Here is a 27,987-nt window from a genome sequence, read left to right as displayed (position 1 = left end):
TTAAGGTGGGTGGTCTATCCAGGAAGCTTATCCAACTGTTCGGGGAAACCACCGTAAACAAAGTGTCTAACCGAGTCCCTAGACGTGGACGCGTTTTCCAACAAGCTGTAAAAAGTAACACCGATTCTCCATGCTCGCCCTTGTAGCTGTCATATGAGCCTGTTGAGTCACAGTCGCCGCGTCAAAACCGGAAGAGGACATTTGAGGCTTGACAGATTTCCCCAGTCAAACAATCTGCAGTCGGCGGTGCCGCTTTACCCAAAACATGTCTGAGTTTCTTCTGCTGCTCCTCATCGCCGTCCTGCTGCTATGCTTGCTGGTTACCGTGGGGTCCTACCTGATCTACTCGGGTCTCCTGGCGGACGTGGACGTGAAGACGGGACCACCTCCAATTAAAAACGTCACCTTTGCTTATAAATTCAAAGAGGGAGCATACAAAGACTGCGGGGCAGCCTTCACGGAGACCTGCAGCATCGGACCCAAGCAGAAGACCATCGGTATCTTCTACGATGACCCCGAGCAGGTGTGTGTGCGTATGTGATGATAAAACACCACAGTGCTTTGTTTCGGAACAAGATCACTGTCAACAGGCTAGTTTCATGGCTAAAATGATCATTGTACCACGCCCCCAACTCGCTCAAAATCCTGTGCGTTTAATCGAATAATCGAATTATGTGATCATCAAATCAAAACTTTGATTCAACCAGAAAATGTCAACCTATTATTGAAAGGTCGAAGGCAGAGTCCAAATCATGACAGTCAAATGCATTAAAGTATGCATACAAGATCAAAGTACAATTAGAAACAGAAAACCTAACTTTTTGATACATTACCATCCGTCCAGAATGGAATCCATGCAAATGTACTGTGCAAAATGCAATCACAAGGCCACTTTGAGTCGAAAATATTTGAACGATAATCACTTCTAAGTTGTACGTTGATATATATATATATATATATATATATATATATATATATATATATATTAAAAGTTAAAAACAGTATGTATGCCAGTCATTAAAAGTACCTTCTTGTGCTGTATGATGACATATTGTAGCCCAAAGCAAGTAATTGAATGTTGTTTATAAACTCCAAATGTCATAATTACAGGCTTTTAACTAAGCGTGTGTTCTGTATTCTTACACTTCTGCCCAAACTAGTTTGTAACAAAAATCCCCTATGTCAAGATATCGTAAACAAGCACCCCTATATTCAAAGTTGCTGCCTATTTCATAGTCTGTTTACCTCAATAAGTTTGCGATTGTTTGCAATTAGCTAAAGTTTTATGGTTTTATCACTTGCTAGATGGTTTTATGATAACTCTTATAAAAGAAAAGGCTGCCCTTAAGGGATGACACATCAAGGCAGTCTTTTGAGAAAAGCAGCCTGGATGATGAAACCGGTCAGCTGTTAAATGCCACGTTGCACTGTTGATATTTTCCACCCTAACATGCTGGCTGTGGGCTGCCTCACTTGACTCCAAAGTTGCAAAGATGCAAACAAGAGTTTTTCCACTGACATGCAGGAAAGGCACATTTCACTCGTCCAAATCCAAACTGTGGTCATGCTCGCCCAGTGACATCATATTCTAATTTAATCCAAATACTACATTCAAAAGTGGATTTGTGTGTGAGTGGGTATGCAAGGAATTCAACTTTATTTCTATTCCTGAATCTTAAAATAGCTGAATTACTCATTTTTGAAATCATAAAAACAAGAACTTCACTGCAATTGAAGTTGTGTACTTAAAATTATAGCCAAATATGTCGTCTGTGTCAGTGGAAAGGTTGAATATGAGAGGAAAACTTGAAGCAAAGCTGTGGTCAGAAGCTAAGCGATGACTTCTTTACTTATTTAGAATGTTTCTGCTCCGCTCACTATTATTGGATAGACTAGAGGGGGATCACAAGGATGCTCTTAAGTGATTATATGCGCCGCCACAGCAACAGTATTTTGTGATCTGCTTAATTTAAGAAAAAAACAACAACAACCAAAACTGCAGTCTGACATAATTTTACAAACAAAGCACAGTCCTGCGGTGTTCGTCTTGTGTTAAATAATCTTTTTTTTTTTTAAACTTGTGACACTAATTTGGGTCATAATGTTACATAGTCAGCAGAAACCTCGCTATGGCTATTTTCCCATGTTGGCTTTCTTCTACGGGACTTTGTCGACCTTTTTACAAAGTCTATTTACTCACTGCACACAAGAGAAAACAAAGTTTACTTTATGATAATAGGTGTTTTTTTTCTTTCCCTGCTTTATTCCCATAACAAATTTCCATGACTTGCAGCAGATGACTATTCAGGGTTTCCTGATGGAGTATTTTAAGTATTTATTTGTGAAAACTTGTGATTTTCAAAACTGGGAATTTTCCACACGGTAGACGTGGATACAGTGGGTTAAATTCCTACAGTCAGCTGATGTCGGGCGTATACGACGGACTGGTTTTCTACAGGAAGGCTGAAGTCCGATTAAAACCACCAAGTTAGACAGCACACAAAAAAATGCCATCATTCTGTAACTTTCCTTATTTTGGTAAACATTTGATTTTTTGGGATATATGTGTATATATTTAAAAAGTTCCTGAAACAAAAAACAAATGGCTGAAAAACCTAGATTACAATTATGTAAATGAGTGGAATTAAATATTAATTAACTGAGCGTTTTATTTTCCCAGCTATGTCCGTGTAAGCATACGTCTGACCACTAGATGGCAGTATTATTCCAGGCTTTCAGTTGTGTAGAAGGACTATGTCCCCCAATTGCAGCAATGTGTTGAGCTCAATTTCTGATCATAACCATTATGATCATTAAAAAAAATCGACAACAACAGAAATAAAATGTAATGGGTTAGCATGTCTGTCTCACAATTCTGAGGTTTGGATCTTGGCTTTGGACATCTTATGTGGCGTTTGCATGTTTTCTTTGTGCTTGAACTCTGGCTTCCTCCAACATTTCAAAAACATACATTTCCGATTTAAAATTGCCCATAGGTGTTAAAATTACTTTGAGTTGTTCTTGGTGCGTGGACAAAATAATTGGTCGGCCCTGTCAATAAAAGAAGAAAAACCTGCAGTGGTCCCAGAATTCCGCAAAGTAACTTTCATATTGACTTTCAGTAGTTTCCCAGACTCCAAATGTTATTTTGACAAGCATGACGACTTGGATGATTTGTGGCGCGTATCCGCACTTGTGGCTATTTGCATATGTGCTTGTAATTGCAAACACAAGCCTAAGGGATTCAGTAGTTTAGCCCGGGTGCCGCCCAGGAGTCATTCGCCGGCCTGCAGGTGCACCAAACAAACAGAGAGATCAGCCACATTTGAGGTTATCTTTACGATGGCGTATCCTGAGGGTAAAGCTTTCTCCCTCCGTTGCCGCTGTAACACATTTCCCGACGAGGTAAACAAGCTCTTCTCTAGCAGCGGGCCATAAAAGAGCAACCACCCCGTAGGCGGGCTGCTGTCTGCGAGATTCATCAAGGATAGCGAGCAGGGGCTGTTGGTGCGAGCAATAATTTAGCAGAGTATGAGCAACTTATAGATAAGCAACCTAATCCGTTCTGGGGTGCTGATCAACATCCAATTTGTTTGTTGAAAAAACCCTTGAGCAATTGAAGCCTTCCATAAAATTGCTTATCATAGTGGGGTTGCTTTTTTATGTGTGCGTGCTTTGACTAACTAGGAAAAATACAAGTGCTTTATGGTAGTAGTGGGCTCAAGTCAATTCACTTCACAACAGGTAGCAATTGGGCAGAGAATTCCAATTGTGCATTTAAAACCACGTTACTTTGCCTTCTATTTTATGACCCTTTAACAATGGATATGTGGACACGCACCATTTGCGCGGCAACACATGTAGACAGACACGTTCCCGAATGTGGTTTACTGACACACTCTTCTCATTATATCCACCCAAATTGTAGCATACTGTGCGTAACGTCCGTTTTTTCCATTGCCGCTGAGGCTTCTTGAGGCGAGCAGAGAGGGGGGGAAGGGGGATTTTTTATGCACGTAGACTTGTGTGGGAGTGGCACTGAGGGATGATTTGAGGTGTGGCCGCGGCGCTGGCTGGCAAGAGGTGTATAAATTGGATTCAGTTTGACTCACCTTGAAAGCCTTCACAGTGCTCCAATTCATCAATGAATGAATTTCTGGCGCCGCTGCATTCCCCGTCAAATTTATTAGTATTTTACCGCCGCTTGTATGTCTGTGTCGAAAGAAACAACATGAAAGGTGAGGGGTTCATCGAAAGGGGCGACTACTTTTAAATGCGGACATAAAATGAGAAATAAATATGTTGACACTCTGCGGTGCGCTTCCGCGGCTTTTGGAGTTAATGTGATTCAACACTGCCCGTTTCATGTTTATGGACGAGAGCCACTGCAAAATGAGCACACAGGCATCCAGACCTAAACATGCTGGGTGACCGTTTCCCCCCCCCCCCCCCCCCCCTACTCCTTCCATCATGTTGTGTGTGCTCACGGATGCTCCATTCATCCGTTTTGTTGCTGTAGACTAACACATTAGCGCACTTGCTGCTATTACTCAGAGAAACAAGGTGTTGAAAAATGTCTTTAAATCTTCCACATCATCAGTTCTGTGGCTCGATTGTTTTTTCGCGTCGGTGCGCAGAAAAATGGTTGAAACGGCCCGGTATTAATCACGAAAAAGAAGCTAGACATTAGTAAGCGAAGCGCTTGGCAAATGCAGATGAAGGAGGAATTTGTTCAGCTCTCCTATTAGAGAAAAGCATCTCCTCGCTCTGCGACATCTGGCTGAAGGGGAGGGCCACGCTGCGGCCAGCTGGACGACCAGCTCCGTAACTGCAGCCAAGGAAAACCGCGTCCCGCCTCCAGCCGGCCCATTGCCATTGCCAGTAATTATACATGCCAGAGCATCCCTGGATGCTGCGCGTAATTACCAGCTACGTTTAAGTATCACCTAAAGCGGTCCGATCTGTACTTGTTTATGGATGGATGGATTAACAGACAAAAAATAAGGGCCATGCTTCATAATTGCTGTGGATGTAAATTGGATAAAATAACAATTCAATTGATCAAATTGAAGTTGTGTTCACTCTTGAAGCAATGAAGGTATATAGAGTGTCCACTAGAGGGCGCAATTTAATTTGAAGCGGTGTTGAGGTTTAATTGTGAAACATGTCATACTATAGTTGCGTCCTGCGATAAATAACCGTGACATGTTCTCATATGTACTTTGAAAAAATTATCAATTAATAAAAAACGATCATTTAAAGATTGTCAATAATGGTGCTTCATTCACATGCGGAGTGGAGCTCACTTGCTCCCCTGCTATGCCTCATCCATTAAGTTGACGGCAAAAAGTCCATCCCAGCATACCTGCTGCGCCCATGCTGCACAGCCCTATTAGTCTCCATTTCTATCCCGGTTCTTCCTCATCTCATCCTTATGTGGAATAGAGTGGGGAGGGTTGACATCCAATCGGCGAAGACAGGTTATCTCTCCGACACACCGAGTCAAGAGACGGCTGTTGTCGAGGCATTTATAAGCCTGTAATCTTACTGTGCTCCTTGCTCTCAGTGTCAACCTCTCCGATTGTGCTCACCCACACTTACCTGCCTTAGTATTCCAGAAATAGGTGTGAAGTCACGATCGGAACAAGTGAACAGAATGAGATTGCTTAGGTGACTGTGTGAGGTCACCTCAGCAAGATCTTGTAAAGATTTGTCATTAACAAGCGGGAAGTGAGGAGGTCACAAGTGACATTTTGTACTGTGTACTAAAAGCAAAACCAGACCAAGAGGCAGCTGCTGTAAAAAATAAAATAGTAGATGGAGATGTTGCATCTTTTTTTTTTTTTTTTTTTTTTACTATATAGCTTCGCGAGAGGCCATAAGAGTGCAAAAACTCATTAACACATTGCTCAAATGTCAAATGATGGCTCCAGATGATAGCTAAAATGATTTATTGTTTTGGTGAAGGGGATTAATAAACTATGCCGTTATTAATGTCATATCAGTATTCTGTTTTTTAATTAGGAACATAGACTACCTTTTGTTATTTGATTGTTTTGCATAATCGATTTAAATTGACCAGCCACTGCGTCAGATACACTTCTAAAACAGCAGAGGTCTAAGTATTGAACCCTGCGGTACTCTGAGCCCAATGTGAGCGAAGGGCAACACAGATTTACATAAAGTTTTTATATTTTTGCTTTGACATGGTTTGAACATCTAGACCAATTGCAGCTGGGTCCAGCATTCGAAAGAAACCGCACCAAGCGCTGATAGCCGGGAGGGAAGCGATACAGGGCCAAGAGCGGGCTAGATGAAGAGCGTAAATCCTCATTATGTGCCTGCTAATAAAGAATTACCTCGCTCAGCTGTAGCTTTTTATTGTTTGAAAGCCCTCATCCATCAAAAATAACCCTTGTAGCCTCAGGATAAGAATTGCTTTTGAAATTACCTTTTCTCCCAACAGACCCTCAGAGACAATGCTTAAAGGTATCGGGGTAGAGATGAGAATGGCACCAATTGTGAGGAGAAGCCACCTTTAGAACCAAGTGGCTCAAACGTTCCACGAAGGTTAGCTGTATGTGTCTTCTGTTTGCAATTCTCGGAAATAAATGCTAGCCGATGCTGTCATCTAAATTAGTTTTTGCATCACGGGGTGGGGAATGTAATTGTAAGAATTGCCTATTGCCTAAGACATTAAAGATGCGTTTGGTGAGGTCTGGAATGGGTTAATTATTCTCCAACAAATTTCATCGTTTCTTGAGGGTAAAATGAATTCTCTATCACAACCAATTACGACCAAACAACCTCCTAGAAACAAATGGATTTTTTAAATGTACATTAGCAACCCGTTCAAGCGGCAAATTTGCTGGCTGTGGAGCCGATGCTAACACAAACATCACATTAATCAGATGCCAACTAAATCATCCCGATGACATATCAACTCTGAGACCTCTTACCTTCCTCCAACAAGTGTGTTAATTACAGTCAAGTTAATTTTGTTCAAACGGGGTTGCTCTCAGGAACCGTTTTCCTAATTGCCCTTTGTTTCTGAAATTGCCAGCCACTTTGTTTGTGCAAATTGTGTAGGACGAGAATGACAACGGGAAGTCCAATATGATATCATTAGCAAGCTACGGCTTTGGCAAACGCTCTTATTCAGAACAGCACATGAGAAATGGCAGCATTGTGCCAAAAGGAAAAAAAAGTAGGAGGACAGCTATTGTGCCCTCAGCGTGAGGCCGCTTCCATTATTGTCATGTACTGTTCGAAGCGGATGTCTGCTTTTGAAAGAGAACGCTGAAGGTTTGTTGATAGCCTGATCCATTTGATGTGACAAAGGAAAGAGGCTCATGACGACCAAGTCGCACTCGCTCGGGAATGTTGAATGACGACAAAGTGAAAACAAACGAGCTTGGAATTAACAGAAGAATCAGCTTGTTCTCTTTTGAAATCCAAAATGTACGAGCTGCTCCTAATTAACACACACTAATTAACAAAAACAAATTTTAATTAGTTTCTGTGTTTGTGATGGAATCGTTTCTTTGTTTTAGCTTTTGTAAAATATTCATTGCTCATTTTGATTGAATTAAATGATCAGTGTGCAAATGTTCGCCCTCAACGTTTTAGTCATTTTAAAAGTTACTTTAGATTGACATCCTTTTTGACGTCAACACTAGCGCCGCTTTATCTTTTACAATAGACGCGTCATGGCTGTCGTAATATAGTCTGACAATGCAGGACACGGATATTGACAGAGGCGCGCTGTCCTGCCTCTCTTTCTCGAATGAATAATTGACCGTCGGAAGCAGCCGAAGAAAGCTGTTGAACACATCGCCGTGGCTGTCTGCCAGGTAACGGCCAAGACGAAACCAAGAGTATCTCTTGTTACCATTGCGGCCATTCACAGGCATTCTGGAGGATAATTCAGTGTATTGGATTGGTATGCGTTCAAAGTGCAGCACATCCCGCAAGGTGTGAAATGAGAGATAGATAAGAGCAGCGTTTTCTGATGTGATAATTATGTGGAGATGCGAGACACTTGTGGATGAGTGATGGTGGCTCCCATCTGTGACCTCCCTCCCCTTCCCTCCCAGCGTCAGCTTTCCACAGATGGGTGCTGTCATTGAGCTGCAAGTAAAGAGCATGCAGGTCTTCAAGAAACACATTGCTGTTTTGAATATGTGCAAAAGGATAGGCTCAGACATCTACAATAGATATTTTGCTGAGCAATTTTGAGAATCCATGACTTTATTTGGAGAGCTTTTTTTTTTTTTGCAAGGAAGCATTAAAAAAAAAATAGATATAAATAAATAAACACAAATTTGACACAGGGAAAGAGCAATTTATTTTCTTTTTGATATTGTCAACGGTTTTGATATCTCAAATTCACACTGTTTATAGCAGCCATCGCCTCTCATCTCTTCATTCTGTTGCCGGAGAAACGATCTTGCGAACTTTAAGGTTCAATTTATAGCAGTCACGTCTCCATCAGTGTGATGTTGATCTTAAATCCATGATACCGCGGCTCGGTGCTGCTCGAAAGCTTCTTATTTACTGCTTACATGTTAAGTTTTTTTTTTCATGAGTTTCCTCAACATGTTAGTTGGAGAGTTGCTTTTTGAGTGATCAAAGAATATGCTCTACGCCTTTGGATTGATTTTGTGATTTTCCTTTTAGTAGAACATTTTTTGGGGTTAAATTATGCATCGTATAGCTTCAGGGAAAATTTACTTATGAAGTTCTACCATATCATAAGTAATGAAACTGTGTATTTTGTTGGATTATACTATTTTTTTCCTTGAGTACATTGTTGACAAAACTATATATTATATATAATAAAATCTATTACATATGTATTTAGATATATAATCTGCAAAACTGAAGCAGATGCGAGTGGGTGATGTGCTGTCACATCTTCATGTGACTGACAAGTGGCTTTGTAATTGTCATTCAGTCGCTGTCGCATCTGTATGCAGAGGTGTCGAGACGACCCTGCGAGTGAGACACAATTGAAGTAGAGAAGGTAAAAGAAAAAGGAAGCCAACGTCCCCGTTTTATAAGAACCCGGGATTACATTATTTGTTAGCATGTCTTGTCCAAAGTTGTGCCTTTGATGGTTTTGTCTTTTTTTTTTGCATCACTTCAGACGTGTACACTTGGTTGTCTGTGGGGAAGATGTTCTCCACAGTTGCCAGCTATCTGGTCCTATGTGAACATACAACATCTCCACCAGTTAATGTCAAGGCTTTCTATATTTACCTCCACAGCTTTTTGCTGACGCTACATTAGACTGCCAGTCTTCATTTCATCTAGTTTTAGAGTCAAGACAATTTCGGTCTGACTTAGCCAAAATATAAAGGATGTCTGACATGAGTTGGTTGAAGCCCCCGCACCAGGCAAATCATCTTCTTGCCGTTTTTTGTGAATGTCAATGGTCAAATCAGTTCACGCTTATTTAAATTCAATTGATCTTCAAAATTTGTCAGCGCAAGAAAAACCTTACCTACTCATTTTAATCATAATTAAACCTCACATTTGACCTTTTCTGTCTTTCAGAGGCCGGCAGAGATGTGCCGCTACATCATAGGCAGCATTCTGTCTGAAGGGGAAGAGAAGCCAGATGAAGACCTGCAGAAGCTTTATGAGAAGTTTGGCTTCAAGATGTTTTCTGTGCCAGAAGTGAGCCATGCCGTGACCACCAGCTTCCCCAGCACCACCTCGCTCTCTTACATCCTGGCACCTTTCAGGGTCTACCCGAGGCTCAAGGCCTACATTGAGGTACTTTATCAAATTCTAAAACATAATCAAAATAGAAATAGCGTGGGGGGGGGTTCAACCAAAAAAGGAACGGTGTCTTTGTGTTTGCGTTCGAGCCTCTGCCACGCGTCTCTTTGGCGGTTACCAGCTGGTTGCTTTCAGCTGCCTTGAGGCCATTCCACTCACACCCACACTTCTGCGCACACACCAACGAGTACGTGATTGCAGGCTGGCGGAGCGCCAAGCTTCACATCTTGCAATTGAGCTATCATTTTCTGATTTTACTCTAATTGAGAGGTCAGAAGGCCGAGGCACTTCGATATTTATAGAATTTAGAGATAATCCACACAAGTTTTTATTTTGATAATGTAGCAGACAAACCTGAAAATGACATTTTTTTAAGCTATGTTGTTATTCAAAAGCAGAGGTTCTACAAATATTCCTATTAATATAATTCTCGTGACTTTATTTTATTTTATTTCATTTTATTAATATTCACCAGCTACTTAGTTTACCGTTACTCAATTTTCAGAAAAAACTGTTGCACCACCATTTGCTTTTTTTTTTTTTTTTCTGTTGACCTTCCCGGAGGCATCAACTTGGTAAGTGGAAAAACTGTACTCTCCATCACATTTCCGATTGATTTTGCCAGATCAGTTTTACAGCTTTACTTGTCATGGACCATTTTTGTCAACTTCCACCAAATTTCTCCAATCGGAGTGGACTCCCAAAGATATGGCACTGACCTTATGACCTTCATGGTCTACCCATCCCCACTTGCCTAAGCCTGACATTTTGTTTAGTATTGCATTTGTGAAATAATAATTAAGCAGCAAAATCCACCCGTTTTTATCTGTCTCAGGAGGCGGCCATTTTGCCACAAGTAATAATTCTTGTTACATAACCAGCTCCCATATAGTGTTTGCAAGGTAGCTGAGGTCTGTTTTCAACATCTTCATATTCATCTACTCGACACAAGAGCGTGTCACCGTCCATCATATGACCCAAGTGCTGTTGACAGGTCACTCACAGAACTTGACTTTTGGACTGGCCGGTCGGTGCTCTACACATATAGCAGCTCCAGCGAGCCTCATGCATAATGATGCAGATTTTATGCCGGCTCGGTCTGTCGGGGGCTTATACGAATGCGCTGGAAATTTATGATTAATTGAGTAGGGTTAGCAGCATGCGAGGGAATGGAAAAGGAGGGAGACGCCCGTAACGTCGTTTTGTATACGTCGACTAACTCTGGCTCTATTTGTCACACTGTGCGTCAACTTAACACTTCATGTGATCTTCTGCTTTTCTGAAGTCGGCAAAGTACAAATGGTTGGAATTTAATCCATCTTTGGTTTGTTTGCCGTTCTGTACAGAGTGCTCTGCAAGGTCTCCAAAGTAATATTCAAAGCGCTTTTTTCTCTTGACAGCATTTGGTGTTGTAACAATGGGAAAGTTTAGCATAGTTATAGCAGTGAGAATTGTTTCTTTTCGTTTATTTCAAACATCTCGGCAGTACAATGTGTTGAAAAAGTGTGTTTTAATAAGTTTGAATGTGCGAAGTTCCAAATAGCGCCTGCTTTGATTCTCTTCAGCCCTTTTCCATCTTTAATGTCTCACAGGTAGGGCGCCCCCCCATCTCTTCCAAACCACACCCTGCTTCTGTCATAAGCGCACAGGGTGATATGAGAGTCAGTAGGCGTATTTGTCTTTTTTGAGGAGCACACCCATGTGTGTGAGTAATTTGCGATACAGCATGTAGTGAGAGCAACCTCCAACTCCTTTATTATTAATACCTCCATTCCGCAGAATGTTGTTTCCACCGTTATGTTCTTATTATTACCAACATCCCTTCCCTGATTCTTGAGGGTCTTTCTCTAATCATTTCCATGATGAAAATCCCACACTCGAGTGGCGACTCAAGACCTCAAAAATAATTAGTTTACAGCGAGTACATACCTTGTTGTTGGCTTCTTATCTTCTTGGCTGCGGAGGAACCACCAGGATGTGGGTGGATGAGTCTATATTTAGACCGCTGTGATGCAGATGACACTTTTTCTCACATTTTCCATCATCTCCTCCGAGCTTGGAAATGAATTCTTGCATTCTAAGCCCGAGAAAAACACAGGCTTGAGTGTTTTACATGATAGCACGGTGTGGGCCGGATTTACACGTATGTTTCCATCCTGTTTCACTCCGCACTAAAAGGACCCACATTTTTGCGACTATATTTCCAAAGGCCATAATGCGACAAATTAGGAATAAAGTGTTAATTCATATCCCAAATGGTCTTTTTGTGAACTCTACAGCATCTTTCTTCATGCCGTCAGTCATCTTTTTTGGTATTTTTATTGCTACTGCACAGTCATTGGCTATCTTAATATTCTCATTTGCACAAAAGCTAGCAAACAGAGAACTCTTGATGCACCGACTTTTTCTCTCGGCGGGCAGAATGTTAAGATGCTGCTGCGAATGGCGCGTTTTGCTAAGCAGTCGGCTCACAAATCCACAAATTTGTGAGGAAATACACTCATTTGCATACAGCAAAAAAAATGGAGTTTAGAAAAATTGAGATTTCATCCTAATGAGAGCCGAAACCAAAACAACAATAACTCTGCTATTATTGTGGTTTGCAGTAATGTAGAAGCACATTGCATCACACTGAGAAGTCACTTAGCGTCATAACATGGACACCTTCAGCTTGTAGATGCAAGTAGTTTTCGTCTTCTCACTCTCCTGAAGAACATCAACTTATCTCAGGATTCTTTATGAGCAGTCTACTGGTCGGCCCTGATTGATTGCAAGTGTAAGTGTTTTTGATGGTTGCATCGTGTGTCTTTTAAAGATATTTGCTTAGGTGCTCTCCCTCTCTTTAAAATGAAAATATTTAGTCCTCCCTCTCTATAATAGCCTTAATATTTTTCTTGCCTGTCAAGCCCATTGATATGCAAATAGGAAATCTATAGACCCATCAAGTCATTCATTCTACATTTTGCATATGATTATATGTGGAATCGGTTTCAATTTGAAAACCTTGATCTCCGTCTCGCACGTAACCTTGACCTCCAGATCAAGGCTCATGTTGTCTCTCAGCGCACGTCAATCCAATCCAAATTTGTCTTCTCCAGCTAGCCCAAAATGAAAAGTTCACACTTCTTGCCAGCGCTGGTGAGGAAATATAAACCTGATGCCAGTGTTGTCCACGCCATGGACCCCATGATGAGAAGCAGGCGTGTCGAAATGCATTACCGGCTGAAATCTTCCCGTCATATATTTTGAATGTAGCTGCAGCACCCCCAGATTTGATTACCAGTGTAACGCTGGAGGCTTTTGGCTTTGCGAGTTTGTTTACCATCCGACGCGCATATGAGATATTATGTAATGTAGCGGCACTGTGCGCCTTACTGGGCCTTAACACAAGTGAGATGAATGCAGAATTTCTTTGACAAACCTTGATAACGCATAACTACTAATCCTGCATAGAATGAAAATAATCATTTTTGAAGAAAAAAAAAAATTCGAGTGTGAAGGATGTGCCTGTAACTTAATAATACTTGAGCATAGCAACGTAAGCGTCATGATGGGGTCTTGTTTATGGCCGCCTGTCAGCCGTATGCTCTCTATGCTTCCCACTTTTATGGCTGCCCTGTAAATTATGCAGATTTATTGCTCTCACTATGTAGCATTTATCTTTTTTTACACATGCTACACGTGGTCACTAGTTTTAAACTGATGGGGGTGGGGGGGGTGGGGGGCAATGTAGTGATATAGTGCTGATTATGATTATATGTCTGCTATTTTGGAGTAATACTTCAGTTCATTGCTGTCATAAAGACATCAAATAACACAGAGAAAATGGCATCCTTTAGCTAGAGATGATTAACTAGCAGATGATTCATGGATGCATAATACAGAAAATATCTGTTCATCTGCAGACTTTGGGAGGTTGTCCAATCAGAACTCTGTTTACTTCCTATTTTTGACAATGATAGACTGCAGTCAAATATTGATGACAAAATTGTGCTTAATCATCTCTGGGCTACTAATACACAGACGCAACTTTAATTTGTTCCGTGACCCACGCTTGTACCTCAAAATTAGTAATGGCTTGTATCTCAAACAATGACTCAAAGATAATCATTTTATTCATACACACACTGTAGTCTGAAACTAATTCATGTCTATGGAAGAATTTCTTGTTGAGCTTCTGCTCCAACTGCGGTCGTCTGCATGGCAAGAATGTTTGGAGCTCCAAAAACAAACAAAAAACTATACAAGCAGTGTCAGATTGTGTGTACTTCCCCAAATTGTGGCACCTTTGACAGTCCCCAGACAAAAGCAAATGAATGATTTGAAATACAGTTGGTGATGTTTTAAAAACAACACTTTGCTTTGTGCACAGATGCCATATTTTTTGGGGGGGGCTTGTCCCCCTTTAGACGTGTGCTCCGAGTGCTTGTCATGACAGCGGCATGCGGGAGCTGCTGTGGGAACAATCTATGTGTTAAGGCCACAGCCCTCATTAAAAGTGATGAGCCATCAGTGGCTCGTGCTGAGCTGTACTGCCAGGAGAAATGGCGCATGGGCGCAAATATTGATTCTCTTTATTGTCTCCCAGCGGGATCCATGTCGGAGATCCACATGGATAAATATTTGCACAAATGAAGGATCAAAGCAGGAACTCGATATAAAGTAAAAACACTATTCTACTCCTTCTTATCAAATGTAATAATTGCTTTAAAATGGGATGTTGCCAGTATTAATTAAATGTACTGTGTATGGTGGATTTGGTGATAAATACATTGTGCTGTTCAAATACTCCACTGTTAAAATAGTTAAAATGATTAAAATGAATAATATTTAATTAAATTAATAATAATAAAATAAATACAACAAAATAATATAATAATAAAAAACTATTAAAATTGAAAATGTAATTTAATTTAATATAAAAACAAACAAACAAATCCATTCCATGATCAGGACCTCACTGCATTTTTCCAGAAATAAAGATTTTTTCAATATCCAGAAGGATAGGAGGTGGATGTGTCAAAAATTATTGTGAATTTGGTGCCTGTGTGAGCTCCGCGTCTGCCTCGCCGTGACGCAAGTCTCACGTCCTCACCTGCTCGCAAAGCCGCTAAAGTCACGGCGGCGAGATAATGGGTGTTGATGAAAAAAGATTGCGGGACTCAAGTGTCATGTCTTTGCACATTCCGCTCATGCTTGTTGCAAATGCATTTTTGGATGCCAAGGAACGTTCACACATGAACGGGCTTCCGAGATATGTGTAGGCCAGTCAGTGTTGCCACTGATCTTATTTGTCACGTTATCCCCGTATAAGAGATAAAACAAGGCAGCGAAATGCGTGTGAGCTACTCCATTAGATTAGCCTGGCAAATTGATTGTAAGCGTATAGTCGTCTCCGTCGCAAAGTGCCTTTGATTGCAGGGGTGGCTGAAACATGCTGTATCTTAATTTGATCACGCCGTCGCTAATGCCGTGTGCATTACGGCAAACACTGCAGATTGGGATTAATGCGGCCGTCGGTGGAGGAAGTTGGGGATTGTGTTTAGAAAGGGTGATTAATAAAAGTTAGAGAATGACAGATCCATTCACAAACACCGGCCACCGCGGTGAACTTGTCCATTTTTTATTCTTATAGCTTGATTGCAGGTTGAGCAAAAAAAATCCTTCGGGTCACACTAAACCTACTCAAGGCGTGGTCATCATTTTGGAATTGTTGAATGAGATAGATTGTGGAGTTGAACTCTACAGCCTCTTACTTACTTACATTGAAAATGTCCGCTAAGTAAAATGAAGGATAAAGTGAATACCGTGATGATAAACGCATCCGGTCTGCCCTGTGTCCTTTTCCACCTCGCCTCGTCACAAGCACTCCAGAAGCCAAATGTCACATTAGCATGTCTAAGACTGACTCCCATGGCTGCCTCACATTGATGCTTCTATAGGTCCTTTTGAGATGGTGCAGCAGCTTGCACTTCTTCCAGGATCTTGCACCATTAAATTTAAGATGTAAGAATAAAATGCCTTTTACCTGAGGAGACAATTCAAATCTTGGGGACAACCCATGACGGTGAGTTCATAGCCGTAATTTAAAATATTTTAAAACCGTTCTTTCATGATGTCAAACTACTTATAGAGTCCAAGATAGTTGGGATTCCATTCATTTCGAGTCATAGTTTTCTTCAACATTCCGTGCCTTATAGTTTGCATTGTCAGTCTTTTTTCTCAAGGTGGCCCTCAGCCATGAAGCTGCATTTGATGATATACCAGTGGGAGGAATAATGTGATATGGTTCTTTATGTTCTGACGCCCCCACTGCCCTCCATCCTCCTCTTAGGTTTGCTTAATTCTTAACAATCTCAAGCGACATGGGCTCACACAAGCGTGACTAACGGCTGCTGCATGCGCGCATACAAACTATTTATGACGTCTTCATTGGTATTTGGAAAATATTTTGGTGGGGGAGCTACAAATGTTGAGAGACAAGTAGTCAAGTCAGTGGCGACATTGTGTTTATCAGACTAAACATGGACCAGAGGGATCAAAAGGGGGGAGATTTGTCTCCGAAAATGAGAAAGACACCAACAATTTTGTTGAGGAAAACGACACAGCCTCCTCATAAATGACAAATGGTTGTCTTTGCGCTGTGAAGCGGACTAGAGACAGCAAGCGGAGCTGTTGCGTAAATTAAAGCCATTCAGGAAGCCGTCGCTCAGAGCAGCAAGGGGGACGCAAGGCCCACTGTGAGAATCCCACAAACATGAGCGCTGTGGCGGAGAGGACGTGATGGGATGCATCCGAGTGCAATGAAGAGGAGCGGGAAGTTCATGTTGCCATGTGGACCAATACTCGTTTTTTTTTCCTGCTCTGCCGTAATGGACTCAATCCATTGGATGAAACAGCGCAGTTGTGTTCCTTCAGTAGATTGTTGAACGAGGTGGACTCAGTATGCTTTATTATTATTATACGATAAAAGATGCACGTTTTTTGTTTTGTTTTTACAAACACCCAAATTCTAAGGAAAACACTGTTAAAATTTTATTATATGCTCCTTACTGGGTATGTAGAAAAATGTGTGGGGGGGGAAAAAATACCTGAAAATACCCAAAAGTCTCGCCTAGCACCTGGGAATGCATATAACGGGAGGGAGTGGAGGGGCCAGCGCCCTCGCGGCCCCCCTTCTAGATCCGTCAGTGGTCTTTTGGTTGGACGCTGCTAATAGGTGAACTACATTGCCCCACTCATATTTTTTTTGTATGTCTAAGTATATGTTGTGATTTATTGTATTTCTTTTAACTGTCACACATTTTGTAATGAAAATACAGATTCCATTCCCCTTTAGTGCTTTGTAAAGCACATTAGGGAGAGGATTAGAGCGGAACCGTACAAATGTTACAGTATTTTTGTGGCTCTATTCACAGTAGAACAAATGAACAATTGGCCATTAAACTTGGCTTAAGGATTTCACCATTTTCTGTTCCATTATCAGGTAATGTTGATCTGCTTTAGTGGAAATCTCTGCTCTTACATATCTTATCTCTGTAAAGGCTTTTTTTTCTTCTCTTTTCTAAAGAGCCCTTGCATTGTATCTAATGAAGCTTCTGATAAAAGAATGTACCATTGCTTGAATTAGTTTTTGAATGTTTGTGGTACTCACGCACACGTTTACTAATTGACGCCAAAGCACTGTAAATATTTTTTTTCCTCTGCACCTTTACTGGAGGAGTTGAAATTTGGCTTTCAGAAGAGCCCGTCACTTTGTAAGGCTCGCATATGCGCAGGTATGCACGGGCATGCGATGCGGCTCGTCGCTGCAACTTGACTTTTAATCAGGCAGTGAGGAGGTACACTTACCGTCTTTGAACAGGCGGCAATCTGCTTGGCTTTCATTCGCGGGCTTCTTCTCACCAGCGAAAGATCAGCTATGAGGAGTATGAAGCCTCTTTCCCCCCCCGAGACTCGTTGGCAGCTGATTTTTTCTCCATATCTTCATGTCTGGGGAACTTTGTCATATTGGGCTGAAAATGAAGATAAATAGTTGCGCCGGTTTTCATGTGGCAAATGAGGGACAAATTAACATTTTTTTCCTCAGATGGAATGTTTGCATGGGCTGGGTATTTTCCATTGCCGATGACCTGCTGAACTGTCTGCTCATCTGGAAGTGACAGCATTCAAATGAGGGCATTGTATATTGTAAATGTTCTCAAATACAAGTCATGCCAGGTGTTTTTTGGTGAAATGAAGCTACTAAAATGATTTGGAATAATGTGATTGTCATTCAGTGAGTGTCAGTTGACTTTACAGGATAGCTCAAATTGGCAATTAGTCCTAATCCAATTTTGAAAGGTTTTGCCCTGATAGTGATTTAGTAAATTAAAAATAGATCAAATGTAAAAATACAAAACATGTTTATTTTCAAAAGCTCAAGAGATTTTTTTTTTTTTTCTTTCCGCAGCTTAGATTCGCTCAGCATGTGAATCATCATGCGAAGATATTTATGTTTGTGTTACAAATCCATTTAACAACCTAGGGGCAAACGTTTTTTTGTTGTTGTTTTTTTCCCCTAAGAGACTTTGAAAGACCAAAGGATGGAATTATGGTCGTATATATTTATGGAAGCTTTACACGGAAAATAAAGGCATGCTTTTTTTTCTTCTTCTTCCTTAAAAGGGAACCAGGCAAGGAGCCGTGGCCTGCAATGCAAGGGTCCGTGTTTCCAATCCAGGCAACGATTTAATGCATTAATTCCATATTAGTTCGTTTATACTAAATGAACTCTTTTTTTCAATCAATCTTACTACTCTTGTACTTTAAATCGTGGTTCAGTTGGCTGATGCGCTGAGTCAGCAGCAAGGTACAATGAACTGGCATGAGTTAGGCGGTTAAAGGCGTGAGGTTACCCGGGATAACGAGGCGGAGGTGAGCAAGGCCGGGAGAAGGGGACGGGCGCACACTCAAGACATTTTTTTTTTTTTGCTGCTGCTGTCAAGCTTCTCTTTTCTTTAGTTTTAAAGGAGCATTTGCCCAAGAGTCTGTGTAATGCAATAACCTTCATTTTTCAAAATCATGTGGAAGAAAAATGCGAGTTTTCCACTTTTATTTATTTTTGGGGTTAGAGTTAAAAAATATATATCTACATTTGAAGACAAGTGGTGAAACAACACATGTAGGCAGCTTTTATAACATGTAATATTATTGAGTGCTACTTTTCATTTCTAAGAGAGGCAGGCTGGAACGGATTAAGGGCATTTCCATTCATTTCAATTGGGACACACGATTTGCGATACTCGTATTATGATTTGTGCATGGCACTGGAACAAACAAACTCATATCTCAAAGCACCTCTATTGAATTTATTGGTGTGTATGTAATTTATAAGATGCTGATCAGTTTTGAATAATGAAGACCTGTGACTAATAGCTTTTGAATCTTCCATAACGGGCTGGTTATCCACTAAATCTCTTCATTACAATTGGCACCTGCCGACATTTGATGGCATCTCCCAGTGGTCGCAAATGATCCTTCATATAGCGGAGGCAGAGTAGCAGGCGAGTCAAGGATCACCACAACATATCAATTTGATGTATGTCACTTTCCATGCTAATAGTTCCATTTCTGCATGTCAAAACGCTCCCATGCGAAGCTCTTCAGGACCCTCACCTGCTGCCAGCTTGCTGGATCGATGGTAGAGGACCTCTGAGGGCTGCGGCCATTGCTGACACAGACAATACACTTGCACAGTAGCTAATAAGTGTGCATGTATTGATTGCATGGGTGCATGGAGAGGCTGTGAAATGCCTATTGTTCACTCTTATAGCAAAGCAATTCTCAGCCAACTGTTATTCCCACCTAAAGCCATTTTTTTTCTCTCAACAAAGGGGATGGACTTAGCCTAGGCTGCCAGAGAACGGATCTAAAAAAAAAAAAAAAGCTCTATAGCACATGGAATGAAAATACTATGTCCCGTGGAAGTGTGTGACCACAAGGGAGAGTTGGAATTGGACACCTCTGCAGAGGTGTGTGTGTGCAGCAGTGTTTTGTCTCTTTGCACATATATGAAATTGGGGGGAAAGGAAGGAGGTTATGGGCTGCCAGCAGAGGGGAGTCAATGGCCATCATGGCATGCTGGGAGTAAACAGACTCAGGTAGGGCTACGGGGTTGGTCGGACTCAGCGGGGCCGTCACCAATTGTCACCGCCAGCTTGAGTCATAATTTTCATCTTTGCGGGGAAGAGAGCTAAAAATAGCCGTTTGCGTGTTTGCTGTGTGTGAGCAGAAAACAACTTCACACAGTGATCATCTAAGCCCCTATTTGGCTGGTTTGCATACAATAACAATGCGAGATTGAAGGTTGAAGTCAACCTAGAAATTTGTGTCAGCGTAGTGCAGAAAAGTAAAAGCCAAAAGTCTCACGCTGTTGAAGTCAATTGTTGGTGTCATTCTCAAATGGCCACACATCTGATAAGCCCAGTGCAAGGAACTATATCAGCTATTTGTCCTGCTTCATCGAGTTCTGTCTGAAAGGAACAGGCGGCCAAATCTCATCTCTACTTTTACACCTCTGACTCACCAATTTACAGGACAAACGATTGGAGTGTTCCATACGTAACCTTCGTGATTAAAGAGGCCTACAGCGTCTCCATCTTGCTGCACGTCACATGCTAGTCGGAAGTTGTCCGCAAGACGACAACCTCCCCCACCCCGTTTGAGGCCAAGGTGTGCTGTTTCTATTCTGTCTGTGATTAAAAATCTATTTCGGTTGTCGTCATAGCGATCCGGGGTTGTCATAATAGCAGCACCTCTTTTTCTTTTTGTTCTCATTGGTGTATTTTTTGGAGGCGGGGTTACTGCCTCTAAGACCTCCCCAGTGTGTGTGTTTTTTTTTCTTTGTCGCTCTACATATCCTCCATCACGCACATCTACTCTTGAGTCATTAAGGACAAGAGTGCACTTTGACTGCATCACTACACACACTTTTCATGCATTCTATATCACCTGAGAACACCAACAGTTATTTGATTCTAACAGTTACAGTTCCTGAGAGGCATCAGCCATAATACTTTTATTGATTCAGTGGGATATGAGGGTCATTGGGTCAACTGCACAAAAGAGGCTCCAGAGTTGAGCTCACTTTTGACAGGACTGAAATGAGACTACACGCTTTTCCGTCCATTAAATTCTCTCACACACGCTTCTCCGCCCATTCATTTGTTTATCTCCTCATTACATCGATACGAGCTTTTTGATGGCCGCTATCCGTCAGCTTCATGTTGTTGTTTTTTTTTTTGCACGAGGTGCCAATAGGATTTGTAAAGCCCTAATTACTGGGTAAACCTGTCTTTCAAGTGGCTTGCTTGGTTCATTAAACACTCAGTCAAGTGCTTAAAGTAGAACAGGGAACAACAATTAACTATTTGGACCAGCAACAAATCACACCATCATGCTGTAGAAACACGCACAGCACTATGCACAGTTAGAGAATAAAACTTTATCTGATTATCAATTAATCGATGAAATAATTGCTAGAATAATCCATTCTAAAAATAAAAACCTCAATGCTGACAGCTCAATGCAAATCTCGATTTACTCTCCTTCAGAAGTCTTCAAACAATTAAACAATTGATAGAATACCAAATAAGTGTTTTTTTTTTTTTTTTTTGGTTGTTGTTTTTTGCTGTGTATCTGCATTGAGACTGACTTTCTTATGTCTCATTGTCCTGCAGGAGGAACAGTTAACAATGCCAGCAGTTCCCATATGGAGACGCGGGTGGGTTAAGTGGATGCATGTTGACTTAATGACAGGCTGTCGGAAAGTAGATGACACCCAATCAGACAGTCCGCCGCATGCGGGCGGAGACTAGAAACGGAAGATCTCGCTTGTCGTATAATTAAAACATTCACGCGGTAGGCTTTGATTGCAGGCGGACAGTTAATCTATCTCATCGCTCCCCGGCGAGAAGAAATATAGATTACTGGTCAGTGAAATATGGATGCACGCAAATGAGGCATGGTTCTATTCACCCTTTGTTATTCCGCTGCATAAAATAAGGTTGCTATTGTGAGAAGAATGTTGTGTTAACTTATAAACCTCACTGGACAGAAAAGGAGACTTAAAAAGCAAAGGGCTTTTTTTATTTTTTATTTTTTTATTTACACCTTTAACTTGACAATTGATATTCCACTGAATGATTGCATATATTTTCCAAAGCTAGTTTAACTAAAAAAAAAAAAGCCCTCGCCACTAAACGACAATCACAGCACTGATAGTCATAATGGTGTTTTTTTTTCTCCCCCTCAATCTACAATCACACAATTCAATCAACCGGAGCTTTGAAATCTCCACCTCGATGTTTTTCTGAAACTCAGGTTTGCCTACATAGTTCAGCGCAATCATATCCAAATTGTCAACCTGCAATATTTTCCTCCAAATACTATGGCAAGGATCCCACTTGCTGTGAAGCACACAGCGTTGTTGCTATATAAAAACACAACTCAATATTTCTACAACATTCTAATTATGGCTTCATGCTGTTTGCGTTTCTGCTGGATTTTTCTTCTAGCAGCTCCATCTTAGTGTAAAACATTTGTGCTCCAATGTGGATTTAGTGACATGGACTGAAGTCACTTTAGCTGAAATTATTTCACAAAATAATTATGTAAATAAAATGTCAAAGTAGAGCAGTTCCTAAGCGTACTGGGAGTAAAATTAGGAGTTGCCATTTCCACTTTATATGTGAGGCCCCGCTGTGGAGACCACAGAAGTGCAGAACCACCTGCCGCGTTTACTTCCTCCCAAAGACAATAGGAGGTGGAGAAGAGTCACAGAGGCTTGTAGGCTGCTGCTGAGATGATTTGCCGTTGTCACTGATAAGAAGGAGAACCCGCAGCTTGTCACCGATATAAGGTCGACGACTTAACAATGTGAGGAAATGATCATAATGAACCCGTTTGAGAAGATGAATGTTACTGAGATGCACCTTAACATTGGTGCACGGCTTCCCTGTTTCTCCCGTTAGTGTGTCCGGACCATATATTCATTCAGGTCTTGATTTATTCCTTTTTTTATTTTATTTTTTTTATCTTATCATTATCGAGGCAAGTTCAAGGAGATGGGATCTCATTTGCATATAGTGAGCCCCAGGGCTATTGTGTGCGTGTGTGTGGGGGGGGGGAGGGAAGCCAGGTGATTCATTCCAGCTCCTGCGGTTTTCTTTTCTTGAGGGGATTAGATTAAAACCAATCAGTCAACCCAAATCACACTGACCTCAGTGCGGCGTGGGACTGTGGCTCAAGCATCCGCCGTGCCTCTCTCGCTGCCCACCCTGAATAGGTCAGCCTCTATTTTTCTCCCGCTTAGCCATGGCAACGCTGCACCTCGGAACATTTTGGGTAGAAAGAGACAACGTTCACGCAGTAAGGGGCAGGCCAGTGTGAACATAAACAGTGTTATTTTGCACCATCCAAAGGGCGTAATCAATGTGATGCATGTGGGCCAGAGTGCAGGCACAACCCACAAGAGAGATGAGTCGGAGTGCTTTTGGAAACTGCTCTGAGGAGAGCACAGTAAATGTTGCACATGTTGATGCATTTGTGTTGCTTTTCGCAATTCTATGATAGCGCATTACAAAAATTTACTAAAGGAATTGTAAATGGGATTCAAGCCCGTTACGGTCGGATACAAATGAATGAATATTGATCCTTAATAATAAATAATAGCAATAATAGTATTGCTAGCATCATGGTTGCTATGCTCACATTTAACGTTTAGTTTAACGATGAAAATCAAATCAGTATGCAAACTACATTGTGTGCCTTTTTAGCCAACATTACATTAATTTTAATATTCAGAACTGTGACCCCCGGCCCCCCCAAAAAATAGCGAAAAATTAGATTTAGCATGTAAATTCCTGTGAGTGTGCTCTTGCTAGCTTGGCGAGCAAAAGCCAGCATTGAATAATAGAGTTTGTAGTTCTGCCAGGCTTGTCATTTTGGACACCTTTCCTACGAAACCATTCCGCCGCCGTTCTGCAAACCGGGCAGCAAAACATTATGTCACGCTGACTTCTCACCACCAAGATGAAATGTGCAGGTCTAATGTACTGTATGGATAAAATATGGTCTGATATTTCTAAACATCCCATACGTACCATTGGAGAGTAAAGATGGAGAGACATAGATATGGTTCGTACATACAACTTTAATGCACTCACATGGGAGGAGGACATATATTCAGGTGACTGTGTCGAGGACATAATGTTACAAATGTCAGCAAATCCACTTTATCTGTCAAATGCATTCAGTCAAATGTTATGCCAGATGTGTGGCATGTATTTGAGGTGTGAGGCCCTTCTCACTATCTTTTCCGCAGTTTAACACCTTAGCATCTAATGTCTCACTTTTCCTTCTTTTCTATTTGTTTTCCAGGAGAGGAAGCTGTCGGCCTTCCCGTGCATTGAAATTTGTTGCTCGCTCGTCACCAATTATATGATGCCACTGTCCCGGCAGACGGATTTCTTTGTTCCCGAGATGAGGGATGAGGCCAAAGCTGATGTGAAAGAGGAAGACTCTGAGGAAGACAGAGGAACTGACATTACAGGTAATATTTTACACAATGGAAGACACAGTCAAGTGTCCAATATTCGTCATCGCGCATTCCGAGAGAAGTGTTCATTTATTTTCTTGAGAGCTCGTACATCCGATTACTGGTGACTGCGGTTCAAGTGTGTTCCGGCGGTGACGACAGCTGGCGTCACGTTGCGGCGACACATAAAAAGCGTTTTGACACCGTGATCACGGAGGACATGGAGATAAATGAGAGCTTGTAATTGTTCTGTCACGCCGTGTACGGGTGATGGAGCGCAATGTGATATTAGCGACCATCACGCGTCCACGCCTGGATGAACTGTCAACAAGTACAAATGACTAAATGAAGGACTGATGGACTGAGCTGCACTCTGGCCTTGTGAATTCCGGAAATAATTCGCCTTTCTGGATGACTACGCGGATGATGGCAGGTTTACATTCTGCATGCGTTAGGTCACAAGATCTTTTGAACAAATTAAAAAGTTTGAAATTAGAAAGTTTGAAAGTTTTCCAAGGCGCATAGCTACCCAGTAAATATAGCGGAAATAACCACATTAAAATATACTTCAGCAGTATTCACCAGTTTTCTGACGCTGAGTTGTGATTGGTTGGCAACTGTGATGTCATTTTCAGTCGACCTCAAGTGGCAAAATGGCCGCCGCCTACTCTTTAACTTTCCATCTCATTTTGAGAGCCATATACTTTTCACATTACTACCGTTTTTAAAAATAGATGATCTTCAAGACCTTGGTTCTGAGCTATTATAATCCCAATGGGGCCAATTTAGCAACGGAATTAGGAAAATCTCACCAAAAAGACTTTGAGAGGTCCACTTGGCTTTCATCCGTCGTTGTGTTTTTACAACCGCTTGAGGGTCATCCAGCCCGCATGTCCAAGCACCATCTCGGAAGGGCCGTCCAGCCAATTATCTTTAAACAGAGCCATGATTTCTCCATAAATGTCCTTGGAGCGTGGATGTGATCCCATGTGTAAAGATCATCTGCATTCATCATAAATCCCATTCACACCTCAGCGAAGAACATCCGCTTGTATCGCCTGCTGTTGGGACATGCCAGCTAATCAACAGAACATTTCGCATCTCCTCGATGAATAACACCAATGAACTTCTCATATAGAACACTCCATGTGATAATTACATTGTGATGGGACCCAGTCTGGACATGACTTGTTTTTTTTGGGGGGGGACCATGTGCCGTGTTCGTGACAGCCATCTGGAGTGTGAGTGGAGTTTGATTTATTAATTGCCAGATGTTTATTGTTCTGTTGTTTGTTGTCATTTGCTAGTCTAATTATTAGAGGAGTTACCATTTTGAAATTGGCTATGGTATTAGATGCTGATAAAAATAAAATTCCACAAGCCCGTATATAGCGATATGTGCACAGGGGATGGTGGAGGTGAGTGCCCGGAGGGGAGCAGCTGGTCAAAAGATGGCCGTCATAATCCTCTGTAGCATATTGCCATTTAGGCATTGGACTTGCCTGGCTTGCCTCACTATGACAACACCGCATGCAATGCTGAACAAGTAAGCACGCTTGCGGTGCTGATGGACGTTCCTAGTCACATGATCAGCCAGTAATGCTTTCAGAACTCCACCTGCTTCTGATCTGTTGACTCCGGCAGATGTGATTCTTTCCAGGCCAAGTGATGAGAAACACACCATTTAAATTAGATGGGGAGAAAAAATAACATTGTTTTTTTCCATCAGACATCTCTGATTAGAATTTGCTGATCAGTGGAATTTATAGTGGGACACTGCCTTGAATCACTGCTTTTTATTAAATGGGGCAAAAAAAAAAGAAAATAATGGTTGGATCTTGACCACCACACTTCTAATGCATAGTCACCACTTTCCTTAATCAATTAGTCACTCCTGCCTTCCTCCCGCATCGCCTCAGGTGCCGACTCTCACAGCGACACCAGCTCAGGAAGCGGCGGCGTTCCTTGGGACAGCCGAGAGACGTCGCTGGCCGCGTCCACCGCCGCCTCCTTGGCCTCTTCCCTCCCGCTGAGGGACGTGGTGGACGTGCAAGGAGACGTCAAGCACAGAGACGGCAGCGAGCGAGGCTCGGACGGATCACTGGCCAGCGGCTCGTCGTTCGAGGAGCTCGACATGGATCAGGAGGAGCAGGCGGGAAAGGAGGAGGAGGACGAGGAGGAGGTGGAAGAGGAGGAGGCCCCTGCAGGTGGCGATAAAAAATCTGGTGAACCTTTACAGGAGGAGAAGGCGGAGAAGATGGAGCCTTTAGGGGATCACGGCAAGGAGCCTTTAGGGGATGACGGCAAGGAGTAACGAGAAGCGATGTTGGCCATTTAACGGCGGCACACGAGAGAGCGTCTCGTTGTTGTTCTTGTTGCTGGTCACCATGTTACCATGTCGCTGGAGCTAAACCCATTCACGGCAATTTTTCGTTCATTTTATTAACTCTTAATCACGAAAACAATACATCTTCATATTTAAACCATGCGGTCACGTGCCATATACCTGAAGGTCTCACTGGAGAAATACCTGTGGAAACTTATTGTATTCGAAATGATTTGTTTTCAAAGGCAGTGTTGACTTCTGATTGGCTCCGTTAGGGAAGCATCGATTTGACAGTATTTTCTTATTGTGGTTTTGGTTAGCAGTATGCTACAAAAAGACGAGGCACAGTCAAACCTCAGTTCATGACTTAAATTTGTTTTCGTCAACCGAGGTTCGATTGTATAATGCTGTGTAATTCTATGTTAATGCAAACCCATTAGTTCCATTTTTATTCAATGCATTTATGTCTGACAACTTGTGTATTTGTACACATTCGTTTTAAATTTGACCTACGAGCATTATTGAAAAAGGGGGGGGGGATACAGTGCCACCAGCTGGCAGTGGTGGAGTACTACTACCACCACGTGCCACGACTGTGAAGTATCCCAGCAAACCACAAAAATGAACATTGAGGTAAATTGACTCAGTCTAAAATGATCCCCATTCGTCTCATACAGGTAGAATTTGTCTCAATGTAAAAAAAAATCACCGCATTAAATTGTGCAGGTGTACTTAATGAAAAGTCTGATAAAAAGTAGCTCATTTGGTCATCAGTATTCATTTGTTAAAACGATCTCATGGAAATGATGTACAGTAGCGTGTCCGCGTGCGTGTGCGCGCGCCTGTAATAATAAAGCATCAAAAATGCCTTATAGGAAGTCACACGTATTGCTTTATCAGACGAAGCCACATGTGTTGAAGACAATTGCTTTTTTTTGTCTTGTGGGCGGTGGTCGGGCTCGGATGAAGCTGCGGCGGCTGCTGATGAGCTCATAATTTATTAGGCTCACGAAAAAACACTTAATCTTTTTAGGTAAGACTGCAATTCAACAACTTGATGAACGGGGAAATGGACGGGGATGGAGGGGGGCGTGACTGTACGTATAACACGGGTGTCAAACCCAAGGCCCGGGGCCACATCATTTTATGTGGCCCGCGAAAACAAATTCGTGTCATTACTAGAATTGCAAATTGTCTTCACTTTTAATATCTTTTTTTTCTAAATATTTCACCAGTTTTTACTCGTCTGATTTGAAAACGAGTTATTTCTATTTTCTTATTTATCCGGCCTGCAAAA

At 41.8% G+C, this 27,987-nt stretch overlaps 1 protein-coding gene across 1 annotated transcript; it reads left to right on the top strand.

Moving 5' to 3' along the window:
- The first annotated feature begins 18 nt into the window (after positions 1 to 18).
- tex264a (testis expressed 264, ER-phagy receptor a) lies at positions 19 to 27,562 on the top strand. The gene is made up of 4 exons (XM_061291803.1): positions 19 to 523; positions 9,559 to 9,780; positions 24,208 to 24,379; positions 26,284 to 27,562. The coding sequence occupies exons 1-4, from the start codon at positions 266 to 268 to the stop codon at positions 26,676 to 26,678; spliced, it is 1,047 nt and encodes a 348-aa protein (XP_061147787.1). The 5' UTR covers positions 19 to 265; the 3' UTR covers positions 26,679 to 27,562.
- Positions 27,563 to 27,987: the final 425 nt, after the last annotated feature.

Source organism: Syngnathus typhle, linkage group LG11 (assembly GCF_033458585.1).
Source record: "Syngnathus typhle isolate RoL2023-S1 ecotype Sweden linkage group LG11, RoL_Styp_1.0, whole genome shotgun sequence".
NCBI lineage: Eukaryota > Metazoa > Chordata > Actinopteri > Syngnathiformes > Syngnathidae > Syngnathus > Syngnathus typhle.
This window is presented reverse-complemented; position numbering and strand designations above follow the sequence as displayed.

What these genes read in the sequence shown, in the direction of transcription:
- tex264a (XM_061291803.1), top strand. Translation starts at nt 266, where the DNA reads ATGTCTGAGTTTCTTCTGCTGCTCCTCATCGCCGTCCTGCTGCTATGC. An exon ending in TCTACGATGACCCCGAGCAG is followed by an intron (nt 524 to 9,558) that starts GTGTGTGTGCGT and finishes TCTGTCTTTCAG; the next exon opens with AGGCCGGCAGAGATGTGCCG. An exon ending in GGCTCAAGGCCTACATTGAG is followed by an intron (nt 9,781 to 24,207) that starts GTACTTTATCAA and finishes TTTGTTTTCCAG; the next exon opens with GAGAGGAAGCTGTCGGCCTT.